The 23,378-nt window shown below is 36.2% G+C and overlaps 1 protein-coding gene across 1 annotated transcript; it reads left to right on the forward strand.

The window, feature by feature from the left end:
• The first annotated feature begins 5,388 nt into the window (after positions 1-5,388).
• LOC117791345 lies at positions 5,389-6,150 on the forward strand. Its single transcript, XM_034631073.1, has 4 exons — positions 5,389-5,472; positions 5,540-5,719; positions 5,774-5,967; positions 6,031-6,150. The coding sequence occupies exons 1-4, from the start codon at positions 5,422-5,424 to the stop codon at positions 6,074-6,076; spliced, it is 471 nt and encodes a 156-aa protein (XP_034486964.1). The 5' UTR covers positions 5,389-5,421; the 3' UTR covers positions 6,077-6,150.
• Positions 6,151-23,378: the final 17,228 nt, after the last annotated feature.

Raw genomic sequence — 23,378 nt, forward strand, 5'->3', positions numbered from 1 at the left:
GGTCTGAAACGCTTCGTCAGTCGCTTGAAAAGTGTTAAAGCATGGGGTGAAAAGGGCATGGTTAAAGCCAAGCAAGGTTTATTCCTAGATCAAATAAATTTCAACAAAAGTGTCGTTTAGCTTTCGGGGAAGTGGTCACAGTTCCCAAATTGTTCGCTTCAATTAGCTGCAGCTGCTGTAGCCTTGGTAATGCTTGAACTTTTGGGCCAAGATTTTCAGTCGGAGGTTGTCAGGTTGAATGACCAACCCTATTCTAATGAAAATTGCGTTTCTTACTGTCGTGCCTTTTGTTGCTGTCGTTGTTGTGGTTGTTGTTGTTGCTGGTAACCCCATTGTTCTTTTTGTCATTCTTGCTAATTGAAACGTTTATAATAAAACTTAATTGTGTTTGTTGTTGTCGCTTGCGCTTCAACTTTTGTAATGTTGTTGGATTTTATCCACATTATTGTTGCTCACGTGCTCGTATGTTTCTGTTTGTCTTAGCAATCTCATTGTTGTTGTATTTGTTGTAATTAAACTTCTTCTTTATTGTCACGTAGCACAAGCTGAACATTCTCATAAGCTGTTTGTTTGACTAATGCAAAAATTGGCAGCAGCACAAATATTTGATAGCTTAAATGCACTTGACAGAAGCTTCATTAAATATCAACATTTACTAACTTAAGTGCTCTAGCAATCACTTTACGAATACTTTAATCCTTAAAAGTATCTACACAGAAACACGAAAAAAAATGTATGTATGATATAATTGCAATATGTTATGGAAGATATTTTTCTTAATTAATGATGATAGTTTATACAAAAAATCTCTTTACAAGATAAAAGTCGAGAGCATTTCCAAGCGCTTAAAAATCTAATATCCCATTTAGTGACAAATGATATTAAATTTAATATATGCATAAATAATTCTGAAAACAAGTTTGGCATTCAAAACGATTTTATTAATGGGCCATAGACTGACTTTTTAATAAATATAAGCTTAAATTATTTTTGCTGTAATCTTCTTTTATTTTACTTTCGTTAGATTTCTCGGTCTGTTTGTCAAATTTATTCCCTTACCTTCTTCTTTACACTTTCTCTAGAACTTAACTTTAATGCTTATTGTACTTTTCACTTGATTTACTGCTCTGCAGTATTTTTTTATTAGTTGTAAAACACTCTTATTTGCAGGATTTAGTGATTCTCTTTCCGTTGCTTTGTTTTATTTTGCTTCTCTGTTTCCGTTTCATTGGCAATTTTATTTGCCTGTTTGGCGCACAATTAGCTTCAATTTTGTCGTATTTTTTTATTTTGCTTACTTATGTTGTTTTCCTTCTAGCTGTATTCGAGTTCCTTAGTTGTTTTCCCTATTAAGCACAAAATTTTCCCATTAATCAAATTATATTTTTCGTAGACGTTTAACGGAATTAAAGCTTTTCTCTTTCTTTCCCCTTCACCATAATTTTGGGGTTTCAACCGAGCACTTAATTAAAAGATTAGTTGTGAAAACTTTGGCATAAAACTTAAGATCAACAACCAACAGAACTGAGCGCAATGTTTGCCGAAAAACTTTAAACAAATAAATGAAAATTGCAAAAGTAAACACATTTAGACACATACACAAGCGCACAAACACAAGCACAATTGTGGCAAGTTAGCGTAGACAGAATGAGAAATGTTGAACTTTAATGATTTGCAGTCGGATGCATTCAACCAGGTTGCACTTTAAAGCCATCACTTAGTCCAACACTCAACATTATACATTATACACTATGCAACACAGCTCAACATTTAATGTGGTACGTGCCAGGCATTCGCTTCAACTCCAGTTCAACATGACAAATAGCTGAAAAAAGTTCATGCAACAGAAAGTTGCCTAGGTAAAGATGTCCCACACTCCAGTCTCTCTATATATCACAGCGATTTGCGAGGGCAGCTCCATGAATTTAACGGAACTTTATACCAATGTATTTAAATAGAAAATAAATTTGTATTGCCAATTAATTAATTTATTTACTTAATCGAAATATTTTTTATGGACTTGTTAGGTTGCTTATGTTGTCTTTGAGATAGAGGTAAAATAAAGAATTAATACACAATTTTCAATTTACTCTGACGAAGAAAGAAATTAATTTTGCTTTGAAGTAAGCAACGATATTTATACAATGCTTATTGCTTAAGCTGCCCTCGTATGTGACTCTTGTTCGTTTGTTTGTTTGACAAATGCCGCCAATTTGCAGCTCGTATAAACAAGCTTTTACTTCCACCTTCTGTTTGTTCTGTACCTTGCGAAAAGTTAACTTTTTTTTAATGTCTGACGGCGTTGACAAACCATTTTTTAAAGTTTAATATGCCGTTAATAAATGTTGCTATTTTTATTTATGTTATTTTTTGCTGTAAAGTTAATTTCATATGACAAAGTTAGCCGCGGTTGTTGAACCCACACACCTATGCACATATTTATTAAAATTATTTGCGTTTTTTTACACTTGGTGGAAGCGAACTTTGAGCTCAAAGGCCAAACATACAGATTTCATTACCAAGTTAATGCTCCGCAATGTGCATGTGCATGTGTCAGTATTCATATCTGTATGTGAGTGTGTGTGTGTGTTCTGGTTTTAGGAATTTAATTGGTTTTGAAAAAGTTCAACAAGCCATGCTAATTAGTTGCATGTGGCTTTGCCTTTGATTGTGCTGCATGTTTAACTTGGCAGGTGGTTCACGTTTATTCGCAGAGATGAAGCTAAAGCTAAGCTTAAGTCCTCAGTAACTTTTCAATCTCATAAACGATTTTAAAATAAATACCTGGCAACTTTTCATATGCTCTTCATTTTTATAATTAAGCTGTGATTAGCAGAAAATGCGAAAATACGGTATTAACAGAATGTGACAATTTAAAAAATGCCCGAAGGAGCGCTGTTACTCTCAAAGTTAGTGATATCAAGATAATTCTAAGAATCCGTCTTTCAATGTCTCCTTATATTTTATCTAAGAGATATATTAAAATTTGACATGAATTTCATTATATTTTACGTCAAAATATCGCTGATACAGTTATCAAACCCCTTAAATATTGAAAAACCGGCCCTTAGTGTACATAACTAAAAAGCCACGAGTGAAAGGTGATCAGGCACCGAAACGATAAAATTATCTACCCCTCAAACAAGAACCCTGGAACTTTCCCTTTCTTATATTAGTTTGATTTTAAATAACAGCTTAAAAATAATAACAAATTCAGCTTCTTAAAATAGTTGGGAATATTTGTATTATATAAGTGTATTGACTTTTGAAATCAGACAAGGTAGGAAAACAAATAAATGTTTTTGTTGATAACAATTTGAACCCATTCTTTAATACTCTTGAAACCGATCCGCGATCCGATTTGAAATCTCCTGACAATGTTTGAGATAGTTCAAAACAAAAATGTAGGGTGTTTCCTATTCAAGGATTGCTTATTTAAATTCCTTATTTCTTATTTTTTTTGGCTTGCATCAAGTAATCGCAGCATGTGGCACATTAAATGCCAGCGAAAAGTCTTGCAATGTTTCTATTTTGGCACATGTTTTGAGGGCGGAGTGCAAGGAGGATTGGGGCGACCTCCAAGTCAGTAATAGTACTCGAATACTGTAACATTTAATGTGCAAAAAATTGGACCCGCATGCCTCAAGTTGCAGCTCAACTGCAAAATAATTAAATTCCATCGCCAAGTTTATGCTGAGACTTTGGACTTTTCGAGTGTCTTGGTAATTTCATGCAAAATGCTCTGAGTGTGGTATAGTGTGTGTGTGTGTGTGTGTGTGTGTGAGTGTATTATTGTGAGTATGTTTGGGTGTGAGTGCATCTCGATGGTAGAAAAAGTTATGCCCTTAGCTTATTGCTGTTTCCCGCTGTGCATTTTGTTTTTGTTTCTTGTGTTCATCTGTTGTTGTTTGCTTTCTTACGGCTTGTCAGTGGCTCAGTGGTGCAGTGGTGCAGTGCTGGGAATTATTTTGTTTGACTCTTCTCGTTGTTGTTGGCATTGCCTTTGTTGCAGTTTTCTTACCCAAGCCGGAAGGAAATGAGCAAAAATGACAAAGTTAACGGATGTGCACAAAACACAGTACACTCACACACTCCCATACACACAAAAAGGCAACAAGGATCATGGATAGACTCTGCCCAATGCCCCTGCACAGGATATGTGTGCGGAAAGTACAAAATTTTACATGTATTTGATTTATGTTGGCTCTCAACTCGCACGCAACAGCAGCAACACCGCACTGTGACCTGTCAGTGTCTGTGTGTGTGTATGGGCTGCAAACACACGCAGAAATATACAAACGCACATACTTGTACATATTTCAGCACTTTCCCAAGCAAATGTCCTGGCAATGTCCTGGAAAGTAAGCAAATCATAGCCTACATTTCCGTTGTTGTTTTAACAAGCCAAATGCAACTTTTTATGTTTTGCAAATTTCTGCTATTTTTCCCCCCTTTTAAATGCACTTGGGAAGGAGCTTACACACATACTTCTCTTCAGTTCAGTTCGGCTTCGAAAAGTTTCTGCTTGAAATTCACATAAATTTGCCAAGTATTTCACAATCGCCGGTCTGTCATGTGGCCAACTCGCATTACCAAGGCTTTAGTTGGTTGCCAAGAGCTTGAAACGCTTTTACAGCAAATAATCGACATTCGCTATTATCGATCACTGACCGAATTGTCTACTTAACATGTCCAACGTAATGAACCAACTCATTTATTAATCAAAAATCCTGTATAGTATATACATTCAAGTACGCCCAACTGACAGACAAAGACAAAAGCGAGCAATATACCCTTTGAAAAGAAAAAGGGGTAGCGATATGTTTTGACCTTTTTGTTTTTCATTGTTTTGCTTTGCCTTCGTTTTGAAATTTCATTTATCAGCGCCATAAAACGTTACCATTTGCCAGGCCACCTTCTCTTCCAAAAACCACCAGCTCCACCCAACAAGTCCCGTGTCAACAGGCAATTATTATAAAAGCCCGGGTCTGGGGGGAGGCAGGAGTGGATTGACGTTCAACTGTTGCCCTGCGACGTAGAGTGGCCGCGAACAATTACCTGTGTCTAGGTACAGGAACGAGTACAATAACGAGTATGCTAAATGTCTGGCAACTGAAAAATGTGGCTTTAAATTGCATGAAATCATCGTCGCATTCCGCAAGTAATGAAATTAGCAACAGAACTTGCGTTACAGGTCAAATGCGTGTTGGCCAACGACTCTCTGCTAGACTAACGAGGTCAATCATTTGCAGGCCGAGGGAGGAGTTCTGGCAAGGCAATAAAATGTCAGCAAGTGAACCTTTTTAGTTACCCAATTCCCTAGGGGCACTCAGCCAACTGGCGACAGTGGGTTCTCATTTTGGGGTACTGATAGGTCGAAATAGATTTGCTTATCATGTCAACGACAACAAATTACTCAGTATGACTTTTCCTTTTCGTATTCTAAATTGGTTCTTTCTTGTTTTCACTGCGGTAAGTCGGAGAAATATAGAAGCACCCCAAAAGGTCAACAATTTTAGCCTGTAAATCTTGTCCAAAGGTATTGGAAATAGTGGCTCTCGTCTTTCTGGTTAAGCTGCTCTTCACGCACTGTGTGCTGGGCGGCGAATATGGTATATCGGTGTGGTTCTATATCTATTTTCTACCTGGAATTACTGCCCACACTTTGGTTTTAGCCATATTCCGTTGCTTCTGGTGCACCGTTGGCCTGGATCCCATTGTGCGTATATAATTCCTTTCCAACTTTACTTACATTCTCATACTCCCTTCATAGGCTGTGGCATTCAACCTAGTCAGCGGAATTTTTTGTATTATCGCAACTCTCCTTCTGCTATTTGCCATGTGGGATCACTGTGGAAACGAGTTTACCTATCAGTTCTATATCTCGGCCATATGTGGACTGATTGCTGGCATCTTCCATTTGATTAATGGCGGCATGTGCCTCGTGTTTATGCCTTCAGAGGAGGCGTATGTATTGCTAACCACTTCTTCAATTACAGTTTTATTTAATCAAAATTTCTGCTACAACAGACACTATTTGAAGCCCTCGAAAAGACGAAAGACGAGCCTCTACTGAAGTTCAGAAGATAAATTGTTTATGTAAAGAAGCCAATATATTTATTTATCAAAAAAATTTTAGTATAATTCCCAGTTCTTTGAGTTTTCCTTAAATAACATTTTCTATTCAGTTCACATGTAATTGAACCTCAAAAAATTGATTAAATTATAGTTTTGGTATTTCGTTAGTATACATTTCATTTATTTATTTATTTACATTTATTTTATTCATGAGAGAGGGATACCACAAATATTTTCTAGCTGCTTCGTTTTCATATTTCCTTTTTGAACCCTTTATTGAACCTCTTCTAGTGGGCCGCACCTGGTATTTGTGTTATTGCCGAGCGTCTAGCCGGGGGCAATAATCAATATTAAGTATACGGCGACCTTTGCGTGTTATGAAATGGTCTGAATGTCAAAATTGGCCAAAACTATTGTCGACAACTCAGCAGAATTGAAGTGAATTGAACTGAAATAAAATAAGCTAAGCTGAAATGCTGTCAAAAGTGTTTGACGCTTATCATTTACTTAGCTGAAAATCAATAAAAAGCTTAGTGCCAATCGTCATTGAGTCTTCCAAGGACTTAACCGAGTGTGCGTCATAATTGCTTGGCATTTTAATTAAATTGTCAGATAGAATTAGAGCTGATGCCTCAAAACGACAGTCTCTTTAATCATGCGGTGAGTGACAATGTGACAATGAAATGATTCACTTGCAGTGAATATTCATAAGCAGAAGGGACTTCCTGCTGTGCAAGCTGACAATCAAACAGATAATCTCACAGATACGACAGAGAGTGTCTATCATATTGGAGGTGTCTACTCTATGACAGTCACTAATACATGCAAACCAGCTGAAAGCGAATCAAATGAATGTGAATGAGTCACACAACACAATGGAAACTGCAACTGCTACGAGTCGAGTCGAGTAAATGTAAATCTGATTCAAATAGAAAACTGCCGTTGCTGTTGATGATTTTCATGATGATATTGCTGTCAGTCAATTGCTACTCATGATGATGGCGATTCATCTCCGAGTGTTCCAACTCGTTTACAACTTGACTTCATTGGCCATCAATATTAAATTGTCAATATGACGTAACAAGTAGAGCTACTGGTCACTTAATTAAATACTTCAACGCTTGATTAACTTTAGGAGGCTTCCACTGAATTGGACACTTGGTCTAATTAGTGCCAGTGCAATGTCATAAATTTGGTAGCAGGCACTCGGCACTGGCCGAAAATCCAGGCAAAAAACATGTGTCATTTGTCAAAATGTGTGCACTGCATGCAAAATGGCAAATGTCAGCAGCAGCAACATCAGCAACAATAGCAGCAACAGCAGTAATACCAACAACAGCAATGCCAGTAAACAAATGTAAAAATATTTGGCACTTAAAGTGCTGCCAGACAAATACGACAAACGCTGAAGAGTCATTTACAAGAAGTGCAACAGCAACAGCAACAGCAGCAACAACTGCAACTGCAACAACAACAATGATGACGAGGGGCCTTCCAAGTCAAGCGTGGGGGTGAAAAATGGCGGATAATGCCGGCAAACAGAGCACAGCAGACAGCGTACGTCATCGGTGCAAACAAAGCACATGATGATGATCATTGTGATGCTAATGATGATGCTCATGATGAGAAGCAAACGAACGAACAAACGAACGAACGAACAAACAAACAAACTGGGAAAGAAATAACGCCAGAGAGATAAACGCACTGTGACTGCGTTGAGTGGCAGTCAAAGAGTCAGTCAGCACAGTGAGTGCAGTCAGTTGGACAACGGCAAAGTCAACTCGCGTTGGCGTTGACAACAATTGTACAATTCATAATAGGCAACTTGATGCACACAGTGAGACATAGAGAGATAGATACAGCGAGAGAGATAGGAGGAAAGCTAGAGAGAGATTGAACGTGTTAGCTATTTAGCGTGTGTGTTGCAAGCACAGACTGTTGCATGCACTATTGGAAGAATTACAATTTTTCTATTTTTTTTTTAAACTGTCGATTTTTAAAGATATTCAAATTAATGATCTTTAAATGGCAAAGCATTAGAAATAAATGATACCTAATGTTTGTTCAACAAGTTAGGGGGTCTGAAATTTAATATTATAATAATAATGATAACAATAATTGTTTGAGAGATATTTTGACGTAAAATGCATAAAATGAAATTAATAACCATAAAATATCTCTAAGATTTTAAACTATACTATGAAAACACAGTAAAATCCAAACCTAAACATTCTTAATATTATTTGTGGCTTGTTATATATGTTTTGTTAATATTTATTGGGTTAAGTGTTATTTTCAGAAATTTAAAAACTTATCTTAATGTCTTCTAATTAAATTTGCCAAAATTGTTAGTACATTTGATATTAAAAAATGTAATGTATAAGTTTTATTATTAAGTATATTAAAATATAAGTTAAAATAACTAACAAAAAATCAAAATATTCTTATTTAAATATTTTTTAGAATTTACAATCGTTACGGTCTTTGATCATCCTCAAAAAACTTAACCAAAAAATCTTGTTTCCTTTATGACTTACTAATTATATAATTTCTAAAAAAAAATTTTATTTTAAATGAAAAATCTTTCCACTGTGCCTTGTCTGACTGCCAGCCTGCCACTCACATAGCTCACGTTGTTTATTTGCACTGTTTTCCAACACTTGCTCTAATGTGCAACATCACAAAGTGCGTCGTTGCTGTTGGTGATTGCAAATTGCATGCAACAAAATGAAAGAGCAGCCGTCCTTTGAGCGCTCCGCCCAACAGTGCAAATTACTCGGGTAATAAGCATTATGCAGAGTCAGTCAGACAGCTGTGGCTACTGTCAGTGTCAAATTAGTTTGGCGGTTTCTCTCAACCCCCAAACTAATTTCCCCAAAACTTGATGTTCTTGTGACCTTTGGTCAGCTTGGAGTTTACTTTGAAGTCAAGTATTTGATTAAAGTCGCCAAATTGCTTTGTTTTGTCAACTTTCGATTGAAATTCCTGCAAGTTTGGCTTTGATGTGCGCATTATAAACTCTTGGAATTAAGAAAACCAATGAACTGTCTAAGTGAAGGAAAGACAATGAAAGCAATCGAGTGTGACTAATACACAATGTGACTCGAAAGAGTTAATATAGGTTACGTGTATGAGAGTGTGTGTGTGTGTGTGTGTGTGTGTGTGTGTGTTTTTGTGCTCACACATATGCGATAATTTACGAGCGCGTCGCCCCAAAAATTATGCTATACAAATAATTAAAGTGCTGCTAGAGGCAACACATTGCGTATACGCCACATTGCTTTAATGGCTAAAAATTAGTGCAGTAAAGTTGTCATGAAATTGGTAACGCAACAATTGCCAACAGTTGGGCTCCTGGGGATTGGCCAAGTGACCAGCCGCTTGGCCCAGGCATTAAAAATGGCAATAAAAAGCTCGTAAAACCCATACAAAAACAGCACTGAAACAGACGAGCGGCAAGAACAACAACAACTCAAATATTAGCTTAAATGCAATACACATTAAATTACTTGTGCCAGCAATAAAGCAAGCAAATAAAACAGATTTTCTGCTAGTAAAGTAATAAAAATGAATCGACAGGCAGTCTGCAACCTTCAGACTGTATTTGGACTTCGTTTAACTGGATCATAGGACATGATACCAACAACAGCAATAGCAATAATAGAAATTTGAGACAAAATGAGTTTTTAATTCGATTTAAAGGCGAGTTTTGCAAGCAGTCTGGCAATGGAATTGCGCACGTGTGGCCTATAAGATGGCCAAGAGCCGTTCAAATATGTCAAGTCAAATTTAGAAAATTCAACGAGGGTGTGGATGTGGGGTGGCTCTGAAATATGAGTTGGGATGTGTATATAAAATAAGAACAAAATTATATTTGCCCGACAAGTGGCCTGACAAACTCTCGGGTAAACTCATAGACACACACACACAGCGGTCCGAATGCTTGAGCTTATCATTTCATGGCGTTGTCTCAAAAGCTAAAGCTTGTCCGCGACGAAATATGAAATTCAATTTGGCCAAAATAAGTAGAAGTTGAGAAAAAAGGGACTGACGCGACGACGACAGGCGAAATGGGGTGTGTACTGGGAGGCATTGACTGCGCGTGAGTCACGGCATGTTTGTGCTACAAGTGCCGCTTATTGTGGCTAACATTCCATAGAAATTGAAGTTGAAGTTTTGCCTGGCACTAGCCAACGCATCTATGTATGTACACTGATAAAAAAATGTTCTAACATACAGATTTTGATCTCAAAACTAATAAACTAAAATATGTGTCGAGAACATCAAATTCTTAGAATAAGAAAACACATCTTGGTTTTAAGAATATTTCAGATAAGAATTAGTGCTTATTTTAATAAATGTTCTTGAATTTTAAGTCAAAAAATAAAAATTTTAAATAGTTTTTATGAACTTAAAATTTTTTTTCGCTTTTAATTTTTTTATTTTTTGATATATATGTTCTTTTTATTCTGGCTTAGTTATTTTTCAAATGCTATTTTACTTTACCTATATACTATACTATACCTAACTAAAGCGGCATCTCTAATAATAGCGCCACGTTACAAATGCTTGTTTCATATGAAATAGTACATATTTATACCTATAACTAATAATAAAAGATTTTTATTTTTGTACTAAGAACTTCGACTTTGTAGATTAATATTCTTAGTATTGGTAATATGGTCTTATTTTTAGAATAAATATTTAAGATGAATGTCCTTGATCTTAGAAGTTGGTGTTTTTTTCTGTGTGTGTATCTATGTCGTTGCGTAAAAAGTTTAGTTTACACAATGGCTGCCAGTGCCTCAGTGTTGATGTTGCACAGTATGTTGCGTGATGATGATGATGATGACGATGATGATGATGATGATGAGACGTGTGCCTGGACAGCCAAATGTTTGCCGTTGGCCAACATGAAATATGCGTGAGAGGGAAACCGAGACTGAGACGCTTAATTAAATTTCAGTTCATTTATAAAACAGGTTCAGAGGGTCCTTCAAAATGGCCAAACTGTATAAAGCACTTTGTGGCATTTTTTGTGTGTCCTTTCTTTGACTTGTTGCGGCAATAACATACTCGTATTCAAACTTATTGCCACACATGTGGCCTTTGTGCTGCCATGACACATGTTGCCATTAAGTGTTGTCCCCTGTCTGAATCTGAATCTGAATCCCGCTGCAGTCAACAAGGATGCGGGCGCTGTTCTCAGGCCGACTCTGATTGCAACCGATAAAGTTTTGTAATTGTTTCATTTCCGGGATTTAAATTGCAAATATGAGTCGCTACTAAATTATGCTGAATGGGGCAACCGAAACACGGAACACGACACACACACAACACCAACACAACACTGAATTGTGGGTAGTTTGGGCAACTGCTTGTACGGGCATTCGTATCCGGATATGTATCCCTTTACGAAAACTGTGCGACACAGTAGATTTAACCTAATTAAGAATGTTCAGCAGGACACAATGATTCGAATACAAATGAAATGACAGGGCGTGCCCAGCAAAAAGGGCAAGAGGGGTAAGGCAAGTGGCAAGTGGCACGTGGCAAGGGGCAAGGGGAGGAGGCATCCTGACTGGCAGCGTAAAATGAATGAGCTGCCAACTAAATCTGCTGTCATGTTTTTGTTGTAAGCAAAAGGTTCACAGGACTCTCGAGAGAAGTAGAGATGTAGAGTTGTAGGGTTATATAGCTTGTTGTTGCTGTTGTTGTTTCTGCTGGCAAGACGAATGTTAATTCTATTTAAACGCACACAGAGATACACTCTCACTCAGAGACAGATACAGAGCCAGATACAGATACAGATACACCTACACAAGTGCAGGGGGCAAGCTGCTGCCATTGGGTTCGTTTCAAAGTCACAAAGATTGTCAACGTTTTCATTTTAATTCAAACAAATGTTACTAATGTTGCTTATGCTGGGCGCTTGTTGAATATTTTATCGTTTGACTTGGCTCCCTTGGCAACATTTGGCTGTGTAATTTTCTCTAAAATCCTTTTTCATCATTTGCCAACAGTCTTAAGGTGACGTCTCCTTCCATTCTGTTTTTTTTTTTTTTTTAGGGTTTAACGGGTACAGTTTGTGCTCATTAGATAGCAGGAAATACCCTGTCAAATACTCGTATTTCGTTTGCAATATTTCTGAAAGATTTTGCTTTCTACATCAACTTCACAGAAGTCATTTATGCAATTGCAAATTTTCAGTTCATTCATTAAGATACAGGCAACGAGACAACGAGGCAACGCAACACAACAACTGCCTGCACTGTAAATATTATCTTTATTGCTTTTATTTTATTTCATTTTATTTTTTATATTTTTCTTTTATTATTCTTTGCCATTGTTTGTGTTGCTGCTGACACACCTGCGTTGCGTGCGGAAGTTTTACATTGCGACACGGTGACAATTGTCGCAAAGAGTTTTTCCTTTCTGTTCGCTTTTCCAGTTCAGCTTGTTGTTGTTTCGTTTTGTTTTCATTATTTTATTTTCGTTACTTATTTTCTTGGGCAACATTTGCTTAAACAGCGTCAACAATTTGCACACTATTGTCGTCCTGGGCAACGTGGGTTCCCAGATAAAAGTATCTTCTACTCGTATCTATTTTCCGTATGAATTTAAATGGTTTTACGACTCCGCTGAGTGGGAGAAATTGTTTTCGTTATATGCTTCTCGCATCGCATTTGACTATGCGAAATTGTTTGTCTGTTTAAATGTGTGAAATGAAAAGTGCAAAGCCAGTACAACTTTAAATATTTTTGCAATATCGGGGTAACATTATTCTGATGTCTAAAAAATAAGAAGTATAACCTATCTAATGTCCTGTACTTTTCTAATAAAGTTTCCACGTACATATGGCTGCTATATTATATAGTAATCCAATGCAGCCAATTTAGACATTTTAACTGTCTGCATCAAAAATACAGACTTTTCGGTTGCTCTTAGGGATTTCTATGGCACACTTAAATCTTCGTATTTGCAATATTCTTCGTGGATATTTCACAACCTCAAATAAAAAATTAATTTTTATTTTGAAAAATTTTACGCACTTAACAAACATAGTTTTTAAAGAAAAAAAATAATTTTACTGGCAATATTTACCAAGTTCTTCAACGCAAAAGCACAAAAAAGCCATTTTTGAAGCCCCTAATAAAAATGGTTTGCTTTTATAGTAAATGTCAAAATTATTAACTCAAATAAAACATCTCGCTAATAGCTTTTGCGCAGATTGTAAATAGATTTATGAACAACCTCCTAAGAGTTTTTTCGTCATCATCAAAAAAAAAAGTTTGTTCAGTTATATAAAGTTGACTTTTTCAAATGTACATTTAATGTAATGTAATAGACTATATCCACGACCACTCACATTTGCCACATTTGTTCACATTTAAATGTGGCCCATTTTTGGCTTTCCACGACCAAATGTGAAACTGCCAAGACATTTGCCATTCACCCACAGCAAATCAGCTGTTCTGTTTCTGTTATAAAGAGCTGACAATAACAAAATTTCATTATTTATTTTTATATTATAACTGACGCAAATTTAATGTCTACCATTTTTGTTGAAGAAATCAGCTGGTTAAAGTGATAATTGCTTTTTTCACGAATTTATTATAAAATCGCATGTTCGATAAAAAAATACTCAAATTTCCCGGGGCGAATGGCAAAAAATCTTCACATTCATTATGAATGAGCCAAAATGATCATTCGGATTTTGTACTAAAAAGGCAGTCCACACTCGGGCCGAATGATGCAAATGGCGTCGAATGTGCAAAATGTGCTTTCGTGGAAATACACTGATAAAAAAAATGTTCTAAAATCAAGATTTTGGTCTCAGAACTAAGATTTTTGGTCTAAAAAATGCGTCGAGAACATCAAATTCTTGAATTAAGAGAACACATCTTGATTTTAAGAACATTTTAAATAAGACCAAGTTCTTGTTTTAAGAATAAATGTTCTTAAAATTAAAATCAAAAAATAAAATAAAATAAATGAAAATTATTTTACATATATATATTTTTTTATTTTTAAATTTTAATTTATTTATATTTTATTCTGTTTTAGTAATTTTAAAAATGTTATTTTAATTTGTTACGAGGGGGATTCGAACCGCCGCCTACTGCTTCACAACTGAAGCGGCCTCTCTAGCCAGAGCGCCACGGTGCCATCATTTGTCTGATACGAAATAGTACCTATTTATAATTTCCGAACAATTTAAGATTTTTATTCTTATATTAAGATTTTTAGATTTTTTAGATTAATATTCTTAGTTTTAGTAATTTGGTCTTAAAATAATCTTATTTTAAGAACAAAATATTTAAGATGAATGTTCTTGATTTTAGAAGTTGGTCTTTTTTTTCAGTGTAGGCTACAAATCAGTTAGTTTTACTCTCAATTAAAAAGTAGCTTTCAAAAAGATGATGTGATATTGTTAATAGCTGCAATATTTCAAATTACATAATTTTCTTTGAAGGGTTTAGTCTTAATTTGATTTCATGCTCTTTAGAATATCTAAAATGCAATATTCCTGTGCTCAACTCCTTTCTTTGATCTACATATTGAAATATTGATGTGATGCTAAAAGTGTGCAATCTGTCAGCCTAGATTTCAAAAAGATGATGTAATATTGTTATTTATTACAATATTCCAAATTACATAATTTTTTTTGAAGGGTTTAGTCTCAATTTGATTTCATTTTCTTAGGAATATTAAAAATGCAATATTCCTCTGTTTAACTCTTTATATTGATCTACATATTTAAATATTTATGTGATGCTAAAAGTGTGCATGCTGTCAGCCTAGATATTTATTTTACCGTTATAACTGCTGAGCACGAAATGCTTTTAGCAATTGCATTTACATTTAGAAATGTCATCCTTGATTCGCTGAGCATATCTGACTGTTTGAGTATCTAACAATGTGTGGCAAATGTGCGAAACTATTTGTAGCCTCCAATAAAATCCAATTAGATATTTTCATGGATTTACCAACACGTTTACAGTTGCACCCGGGGGGCAGGCAACAACGAGCTGAGTTGCCGAAAAACCAGCTGAAATTTGATTGTCTTGCCACTTTTTGTTGTTGTTGTTGTTGTTGTTATGTCTGACTGACCAGCACATGATGAAGTCTCGGCGTACAGGAAAAAAAAAAATAAGGAAAAATGAGGCCATTTCAGAACTGGAGGCCACTCAAAATGTAAACGTGCTTGTCAGTTGACTGCGAAAAAAAGATCTTGTGTTATCATTCTCAGTTTACAGACGAATGTTTCTTCCACAGTGTATCCATGTGTGTGTGTCTGTGAATGTCTATGTGTTTATTTTGTTGTTGTTTATAGCCTGTCCTATCTGTGCGAATATATCTGTAGCTGTAGCTGTGACTGTGGCTGTGGCTGTGTCCTGACCAGTTGCATCCTGTTGCTGCCACTGCCATTGCGTTGTATCTCTTACGCTTCGTTTATTTAATTTTGCGCATATTTTTTTGTTTCCTCGACACACATATCCTGTCAGGCTTTGTTTGTGTAGAGTGCTTTTTATCGCTGCGCTGCGGCTTCTCTGACTGTGGCAGGGACAGGGGCAGGAGCAGGACTTGAAAACGCCTTTGGCAAGCTGAACAATTTGATTAAACAACAGCTGGTAAAAAGCTTGAAAATTATTTGAAGCAAATTTTAATTAATGCTCCCTCAAATCCTGCTAGCCCCAAACCGATTCTCGCCATTGGCAACTGAGGAGACATACCAAACGCGTGGATGTTCTGGCCACCCGATGGCGTTGTCGACCGCATAACAACAACATTTGGTCAGCGGAGCGGGAAGAGGGGAGCGGGGAGAGCGGAGCGAAACGTCAGCGCTGGCGCTCAAGACCGCAACACGGTGTAAATCCCTTTATCAAATTAATGAGCTCATTAAAATTCGTTTAGCAATTACAGTTTTAACAATTTCCGCCCTCTGCGAGTCGCCTTCCCTCGACCGAAACGACCAAAGCAGCCGATGGCAGAAAATATGCTGAGCCAGCACAGTTGGCAATCGCACAGGTGACGTTTGTGGCTCGAGCTTCAGTTACAGGTGCCTCAGCAAGTAGCAAGTAGCAGGTAGCAAGTAGCAAGTAGCGAGTGGCAAGTGGCAGTTGCCACGTGGCATATAGCATACTGCTTGTTGGCCCGAGAGCCTATGTAATATTCATAAAAATCATATTAAACTGCGAGAAAAAGACTCGGATTGTTAATAGCGAAATCGTGTGGCCAGGAAATAAGTAAGAGCACATAAAAAATGCTTTAAAAGTAATAATAATTGCGTTTAGGCTCGTTGGCAACCGGCTTCGACGCAACCTTTTATTTTCAGTATTTCAGCCGCTGCTCAATCGCGGGTGAAACAATAAAAAACCAAATAGCAATCTAATAATTTATGATGGCATCATTAAAGCCGCTCTCCAGCTCACCAGTACAATGAAAGCAAAAGGAAAGCAACGAAAACTTTTGCCATTCGAAGGTATTGAAAGCTGAAGTAAAAGTCCTGCGTCCTTTTGTTTTGCCTTTTCGGGCAACACATCACATCGATGTGGGGCAATAAAAATGTTATTATTTCATTTTATTTATTACGCTTTTTCCTAAATTTATGATCCGCGCATATTTTGATACATTTTTAAATGTAACGAAAGCATTTTTCTCTTGCTGTTCGCTGGCTTTTTAATTTTCATTAAATGTGAAATGCTGCGACATTAACAACTGATTAATTTGCAAGAAAAATGTGCTTTGTGTTTTGCACTTTTAATACACAAGCACAAACACAAACACATACACAATACGTATACAAACACAGATTCAAACGCAAAGTACAAAAGGGACGTAAGGACGAGGGGAGAAGCCATAACTGACAAATTTATATTTTATTTGACATCCGGCTTAATGTCGAAATATTTCGCACACTTTATAGGGTGTCCTTCTTTGTGTGCTGTGTTGTGCCGTTTGTGCGGCGTTCCTGCAAGGATATGCTTCCCATTGTGCTTGTCCATTTTTGGCTGGAAGCTATTGATTTCTCATGCCTTCATCCTTTGTCATTTGTCCTTTGGCGGCTTTCCTTTTGCCGTCTTGTCTTTGTATTACTTTGCCATTTATTGTGCATTATGGAAGCGCCTAATATTGACATTATCTGTGCTCCTTTGCATTTCATCCTTGCGTAAATCCTTTTTAACGCTTTCTTTATCGTTGAATCCCTATCAACTGTCGTACTCAATGTAAATAGTTAAATTTAAATAAATAACTCACGATTTGCCGAATACTCTATCCTTGTTCTCAATGTCATGACTCTTTATATAGTAGACGTGTGCATTTTGGGGCATGCAACATGCAACGCAGGCCAAGTTCGGGTTCAAGGGTCAAGTTCTGACCAATCGGAGGGCGTAGGCACGGTCACGCCCCGGGGAAAGGACATGGACTGTTTGTCTTCTGCAATTTATGTTGTTATTTATTTTATGCGCTGACATATGGCCGGCGTTTTGTGTGCTCATTTTTCTAACCATTGCCTGGCTCTTGACCTGGCTCATACATCAGCCTTCAACACACACACCCATACACACACATATCCATACACAGATACTTCTACACTGAAAAAAAGGAAAAAAAGAAATTTCAAAATCAAGTGCATTCATCTTCAATGATTTGTTCATTAAATAAGACCATTTTAAGAAAAAAATTACTACTATAAATAATATTAATCTAAAGAATCGCAGTTTATCAAGTCTTAAATTGTAAGGAAATTATAAATCTATCATATTTTATTTATTTTGAAGCCAATAGTGGTTAGAGTCGCCGCTTCAGTTAAAGTCAAGTCCCACTCTTGACAAGAAAAAGCACAGTACTAATTTACTAATTTAAATATTTTAAGAACATTTATTCTTATAATAAGAACTCAACCTTAATTGAAATGTTCTCAAAAAGAAGATACGTATTTCTAACTTTAAGAATTTTATGTTTTCGACCCATTTTTAGACCAAAATTCTTAGTTATGAGACCAAAATCTTGATTTTAGAAGATTTTTTTTATCAGTGCATGTGTGTGTATGCAGATTACAGCCAGGACCTGGTGTTGATGTCAAAAATACTGCGTTATTTGTTCTGTTTGTTGTGTTGCCTCGCAGCTGAATGTTGAAGGTTGTATGTTGTACGCATATGTTGTAGGTTGTAGGTTGTACTCGTATGTATGTTGGGAGTCGGCATGACTCTGCATTTCATTTGATATGACGGCCGCACACAATGATGTATTACGGTGGCCAAAGGTGACTTTCATATTACGAGAATTCGTCGCTGCAGTTTTCCATGTATCAGACTTATCTATGCAGAAAATTGAATTGAATTTCATATTCGAAACGATGGGATTTGTGTGTGTGTGTGTGCCCTTCATTGTTGTGTACTCTGTACACTCGGCATTGGCAATAATAATGCGCTGTCACGTGTTGTACGGGTGTGCATGTGTGTATGTATGTATGTATGTATGTATGTGCTGGGGTCCTTCTCAGTCCACAAATTGATTGTATAGATTTGATATTACGGATTAGAAATCATCACGGATCCACATCTGCGCATCCTTTGCAATCATTGTTCGTCGATTCAATCTATCCATCTCTCTCTCTCTTTCTTTGTCTGCTTATGTGTGTGTGTGAGGGTGTGGTTGTGTCTGTTCAAGTGTAATACGCTTTCAATGCGGTATTCTGCTTGTCTATACTCATTCATACTCACATACTAGTATATATGGTTTTATATTTCATGTCACAAATTGTGCTCAAACTGTGTCTCAATATTTCGAATTTTCTATTAGATTTTCTGTTGTTTTCTTGACTGTATTCAATTTTAAGTCACGGTGGAGTTAAGTTAGTCTAGAGACTGTGTGCAGCTAGGCCTCTTTTCTATAACCACAATATATGTATTATATATACATATATATTTTCTTAGGTTTATTTTGCGTGATGCTGTCGCCTGAGATTTCTTGAAGGTCCTAAAGGGAAACACAAGCAGGACAAGCGTTGCAAAAAGGCAATTTTCGTAGTTGCATCTTTTATATTAGACAACTACAGAGTCATACAAACTTACACACACAGCGTCAAACGCTTCGATGTTCAACAAAATTGAATTTTTAAAAATTGTCCCAGCTAAAGAAGCAACCGGAGATATGAACGACCCGCAGTGCCCCCGCCCCCTCTCCGCACCACCATGACAACATGCTCTACTACACTTTGCCGGAACACAAATACGCACACATACTATCACATAGAAACTAACAGTTTCTTTGGCTGTTGCACATCATCAACATCTTCGTTTCGGCACTACACAAAATCGATGCAACTTGAGAGTGCCATTTATATATACCCTGTAATAAAATGCTGCACTCCAGAGCTTGCTTACACTCTCCCAAAAATATTTATTAATGTATATTCGAGTAATGCATCAATATTTTAACTAAATCATGAGATGCAGCAATAAAAATTAATTAATCAAAAACTTTTAAACTAATATTGTTGATATTCCAGTTAATATCATTAAATATGAATTTAATATTTGTACATATTTTTTAAAAACTACTTTTTGTGGTTGAAATATTCTATAATTTTCGTTTAAAGATAAAAACTGGATTTATTGTTTATTGGGCTGATAGTATTAAACTATTTGCAGGTATCTACGAGTCGAGTAACCATAACTGCAACATATTTTTTGTTGGATTTGTTGTACTTCATTGCTTTTGCTGTAAGCTGAAAGAACTTCACATACTCATATATTTTTTTATATATGTATATACACATAAATATTTATGTGTGTACTTCTAGTTGGACTTTGTTTAATTCGTTGTCAAAAATACAGGGCCATTGTCTGTCTGTCTAACTGTCTGTGTATCTGTCTGTTGGGTTGTTGTTGTTGTTGTTATTGTTGCTGCTGTTACAGTTGCATTAGACTTCGCTTCTAATATCTGTTGCAATTTGTTAACCGAGTATAGTTTGTTTTTTTTATTTTTGTTATATGTTTATTTTATTTTTCCCGTTGGCTGTTTTTCAATTTATTTTCATGCTTTACGCTCTTTTGTTGCATATTTCATTTTGCGCCTTTTAGTTATTGCCATTGCAATGGCTTTGTTATTGTTGTTGTTGTTGTTGCTGTTGCTGTTGCTGCTGCTGTTGCCGTTGCCGCTGGTGTTGCTGTTGCTGTTGGTTTAACAATTGTTGTTGGCACTCTGTGAAATATGCAACATATTTTGCATGTTGATGTTGTTTGTTTTTTGCGTGGAAAGCGGCAACAAAAGTGCTAATAAAAAATAAATTGCACATGTGGGTGTGCAACACACACACGCACACACACACACGCTGAGATAATAAAAATAGCAAAAAGAATATATACATATACATATATATATACATATATATATTTAAGTTAAAAGTTAAAGACACTGTTGCCAGCATGTTGCACTTACATATAATATAATATGCTAAGCTTTTAGGCCAAGTGTTGAAGTATTTAAAGCCATCTAAGCCTTTAAGCCTTAGTTGGAGATTGCATGCAACTTAATTTAGCTGCCTCAGGCAATAGGTTGCAATGGCAGATTTGACTCAATTATGCAATAGGTTCCGTTTCATTAAATCTACTTTGCACACAGTCCCACTCACACTTACTCGTGCACAAACACATGCCGATATTTACAAGAGCTGCACACACTTACATACATATGGCCCCGAGCAGTGGGCACTTAATCGCTTAAAGTTGTTCAACAAAAATGGCAGCTCGACTTGTGCCCAGCAGCCGCCTGGCAACAACAACTGCTTGTTAAGTGCTCTAAGTACACACATACACCCACACATATACACGCACACATACACACACGCCCACACATCGTTGGGGCATGTGCTGTAAATGCAAATGGGCGTAAAATTTTAATTGAGAATCTGCCCTCAAAAGTATGCTATGCCTTTTTATATTGCTCTGAACAACGACACAGCAACAGCAACAGCAACAGCAGGAACAACAACAAAAAGTGCCACAACAACCTTGAAAATGCGATTGCAGCAAACTCAATAGATTTCTAGCAGCAGCAAAAGGGCAAATCAATCAATGTATGTACACAACACACTCACACATGTGTATGTATAGTAAGCTTGGTTGTGTTGAGTGTTGAGTGTGCCACAGTGTTGTTAAGACCACAAGTAACCGTTGACGTTGTGGTTATTGTTGTTGTTGTATTGCAAACGAATACGCATCAATTATTTACTTTTAATTTGTTGTTTTCGATTAGACTGCTTGTTCACATATGGCATTCATAACAGAAGTGAGCATATGCCTGCCAGATCTAAATGAATAAATGACTGAATGAATGGTTGACATTGAACGGTCACAACAACAACAACAACAACATCCTTCATATATTCACTGAAATCGTGTTTGATTGACACATTTCTGTGGTGCTTTGCAAATATTTGCCGGCTCAAAGTGACAAAAGGCAAGTTGTTGAGTTGATGCATCGTGGGCTCGTTTTCTGCATAAGTGTAATTTGGTTGCAACGCACAAAGCGGGCCGCAAATGTGGGGCGTGGCTGCCTCAGAGGCGGTCCTGAATTTCTTTGTTTCAACGTGTCCTTGTCAGATTCACGCGTGTGCTGTTACTCCTTGTCAGGATATTGCAACAGCTCTCTCGCATAATCGCTGCGAAATTGCATTTTGTGGTTATGAAACCAAAGCAGAATTTATTCGTTCGCTTGTTGTGTGCACTTGCCGATAAAATAAACAATAATATTGCTTTTAAAATATCACTCACTTTTTATGCTTTTTTTTTTTTTTTTGCTATTTTTCTGTCAACTAAATATTTACTTTTTCTATGGTTTTTCAGTGTTTTTAATAATTTCAAATTAAAGTTGAATTACCTTAACTTTTTCTATAGCATCAAGTATTGCACGCTTTAGTTGTCATCAGTTTAATTGAATATTTTAAGTAAATAATCAAAAAATATAATATTAAAGCTTTTAAAACAAAATTTTGTTAACCCTCTTATCAATCAACTTTCAACTATTTCTTGAATTTTGAGGTAAAGCGTAGTAAAATAATTTGAAGCTGCACTTAAAGAAAAATTGAAATGAAAGGTTTTTCTACCTAAGGAGGAATACTATACGAAATCACTCTAAATACGAATGTTAAAATTAAAATGAGAAAATGTGGTAAATAAAATATTTTTAAAGGTATATTATAGCAAGCCTCGCTGAACCGGTTATGTTTATATACTCGATTCGACAAAATTAATTAAATAAAGTTCATGCTTTTCTAATATTTCGCACATATTTAGACATCGAATAAGAATTGTACAGTAATAATTCGTATTTAAATCATAAAACTATGTTAATTATTTACAAAGTATGCATTTTTTTATTAAACAATTTAATTGATTTTAAAAATCATTGAAAAATTAATGCAATGAAATTGATATTTATATGCAATTTTTTTTTTACGTACCCGTTTTAATGTTCAATTAAAATGCATGTTAAAACGAATTTCACTGAATTATAATTTTGATAGTTAGAGAACATATTTCTTGTGCACTATGCTTAATCAAAAATAATAACGACTATTTAATGTTATTTAAAAAGAGGTAAGCTTATCATTTAGTTTTCATTGTCCATATGTGTGTGTTGATTTATTTAAGCCAAAGAAGGTGTTCAGATAAAGTGCTAAATACTTGCATACAACAGTTTTCCAATTACATTCATCCTTGGGGCTGAAATGTTGTTGAAACCCTTCACTTATTTTCTTAAAATTGAAACAATTTTTGATTAAGAAGTTTAGTTAAAACCTAGCCTGGGGTTGTTTAGTTCCTTTCATGACTGAATAATAACCCGATAAGCTTTTAGAGTTGTGTTGTGGATTGTACACCTTAGTGAGAAACGTGGTCTGATTAAAGTTGGAGCTTCGGGTAACATTTGTACTTACTTTTATTCTACGGCGTAACTGAAAATGCTGTTATCTTAGAGCCTGCATTCAATTTTGTGCTGGTATTAAGTTTTCCAGCTACAGCTTGAAACTTGATAAATAAATTACTTGCCAGACAGGCTCACTGAGAGGAGTAGAGAGTCTGGTTAGATGGACGGCAGCAGCTTTCGCACTTGCACTTTACACTATTCTTAGAATTATTGCAGTCAATTGAAGCTGAACGCATTGCAAAAGACAAGCCCGTGGGGTGACTGTGGAACGGAAGTAAGGATGAGGAGTGGAGGAAAATGCGATTTGTGTTTCATTCTACTTTGTATTGCTTCTTTTTGCAATTGCAGCGTCCAACTGTCGC

The sequence above is a fragment of the Drosophila innubila genome (genome assembly GCF_004354385.1).
Source record: "Drosophila innubila isolate TH190305 chromosome 3R unlocalized genomic scaffold, UK_Dinn_1.0 2_E_3R, whole genome shotgun sequence".
Lineage (NCBI taxonomy): Eukaryota > Metazoa > Arthropoda > Insecta > Diptera > Drosophilidae > Drosophila > Drosophila innubila.

Bases quoted from the DNA above. Each gene is read 5' to 3' on its own strand.
- LOC117791345 (XM_034631073.1), top strand. From the start codon at position 5,422: ATGACTTTTCCTTTTCGTATTCTAAATTGGTTCTTTCTTGTTTTCACT. The intron at 5,473-5,539 runs GTAAGTCGGAGA...TCTTGTCCAAAG, and splicing joins TCTTTCTTGTTTTCACTGCG to GTATTGGAAATAGTGGCTCT. The intron at 5,720-5,773 runs GTGCGTATATAA...CTCCCTTCATAG, and splicing joins CCGTTGGCCTGGATCCCATT to GCTGTGGCATTCAACCTAGT.